We start from the raw sequence: 941 nt of genomic DNA, 5'->3' as shown, positions 1-941 counted from the left end.
CCTGCTGGGCCACACACGGCTCTCCTGCTATCATAGTGTCACCTTATTCCTGCAGACTTTGGTCCCCAAACATTTCTCTCTTCCTGCCCTGCACAGGATCTCTTCTCTTACTGCCACGCTGCACATGCATAGCCGGAAAAAGACAAAAGGAAAGAGAGCCCAACGTGGGCAAGGCCAACGCAAGAAAATCCAGAAATCCAGCACGGGGCGAACCACTAAGACTCAGCGACGGAGGCTGACAGGCAAAATGGGCCGTGACCAAGATTAACGGAGAAGCTCGTGCTCAGGCCAGCAGCTGGGACAGTGCTCCACATCTGCCCTGCTGCTCTCTGGGGCTCCTTCATTGTGGGCAAGGGCCTTGTTTACTTGGCTGTCTGACCAGCGGTGAGCCCAGTTCAGCCTTTCTGTCACCTCCTGAGCTCTGGCCAGGGTGACCACTCTACCCATTTATTTCTGCAGTGATCTCCAGCTAAGTGTCTGGGTGCCATGGAGTCTCTAAAAACTTCTACTGAGGGTCACATTCTCTATTTGGTGTAACCCTTCTGTCCTTGGGCCTCCCCTTCCAGAGCTGATACTTGGCTTTATCGAAGGAGAGGATCTGGGGTAGGGTGCAAGAGGCGCATCATCAGGGTAATTTTTGAGACTTGGAAGAGCTCTGCTTCCACTCGTGCATCAGTGTCCTGGCGTTTCTGCTGTGCAGTAAATCCTTTTTCCATGGAGACATGGAGTCATCTTGTCTCATGGTTTTCTTCTCCAGTGCCACACCTGAATACAGAGGTACTTTTTATTTGGTACCTGTGCCAGGTAAAATTTAGTAACTTTGTGAATAAATCTTTATGAAGTCATTTTGCTAAGAAAAAACGTTTGTGACTTATTTGAAGCATAACGGCAACTGTGCTATGCCAGTACTGGCTGGAAAGAGGGGAGATGTTTCCTGGTGC

The 941-nt window shown here is 50.1% G+C and overlaps 1 protein-coding gene across 1 annotated transcript in view; it reads left to right on the top strand.

Moving 5' to 3' along the window:
* Positions 1–268, top strand: part of NOL12 (nucleolar protein 12) — a gene marked incomplete at its 5' end in the record, with an annotated part of 2051 nt that extends 1783 nt beyond the window's left edge. Inside the window, one exon of the mRNA XM_009700836.1 lies at positions 97–268. Within this exon, the coding sequence (XP_009699138.1) occupies positions 97–268 (172 nt within the window). The remainder of the gene's footprint in view (positions 1–96) is intronic.
* Positions 269–941: the final 673 nt, after the last annotated feature.

The sequence above is a fragment of the Cariama cristata genome, unplaced genomic scaffold, assembly GCF_000690535.1.
Source record: "Cariama cristata isolate BGI_N322 unplaced genomic scaffold, ASM69053v1 scaffold18655, whole genome shotgun sequence".
In the NCBI taxonomy this organism is placed as follows: Eukaryota; Metazoa; Chordata; class Aves; order Cariamiformes; family Cariamidae; genus Cariama; species Cariama cristata.
This window is presented reverse-complemented; position numbering and strand designations above follow the sequence as displayed.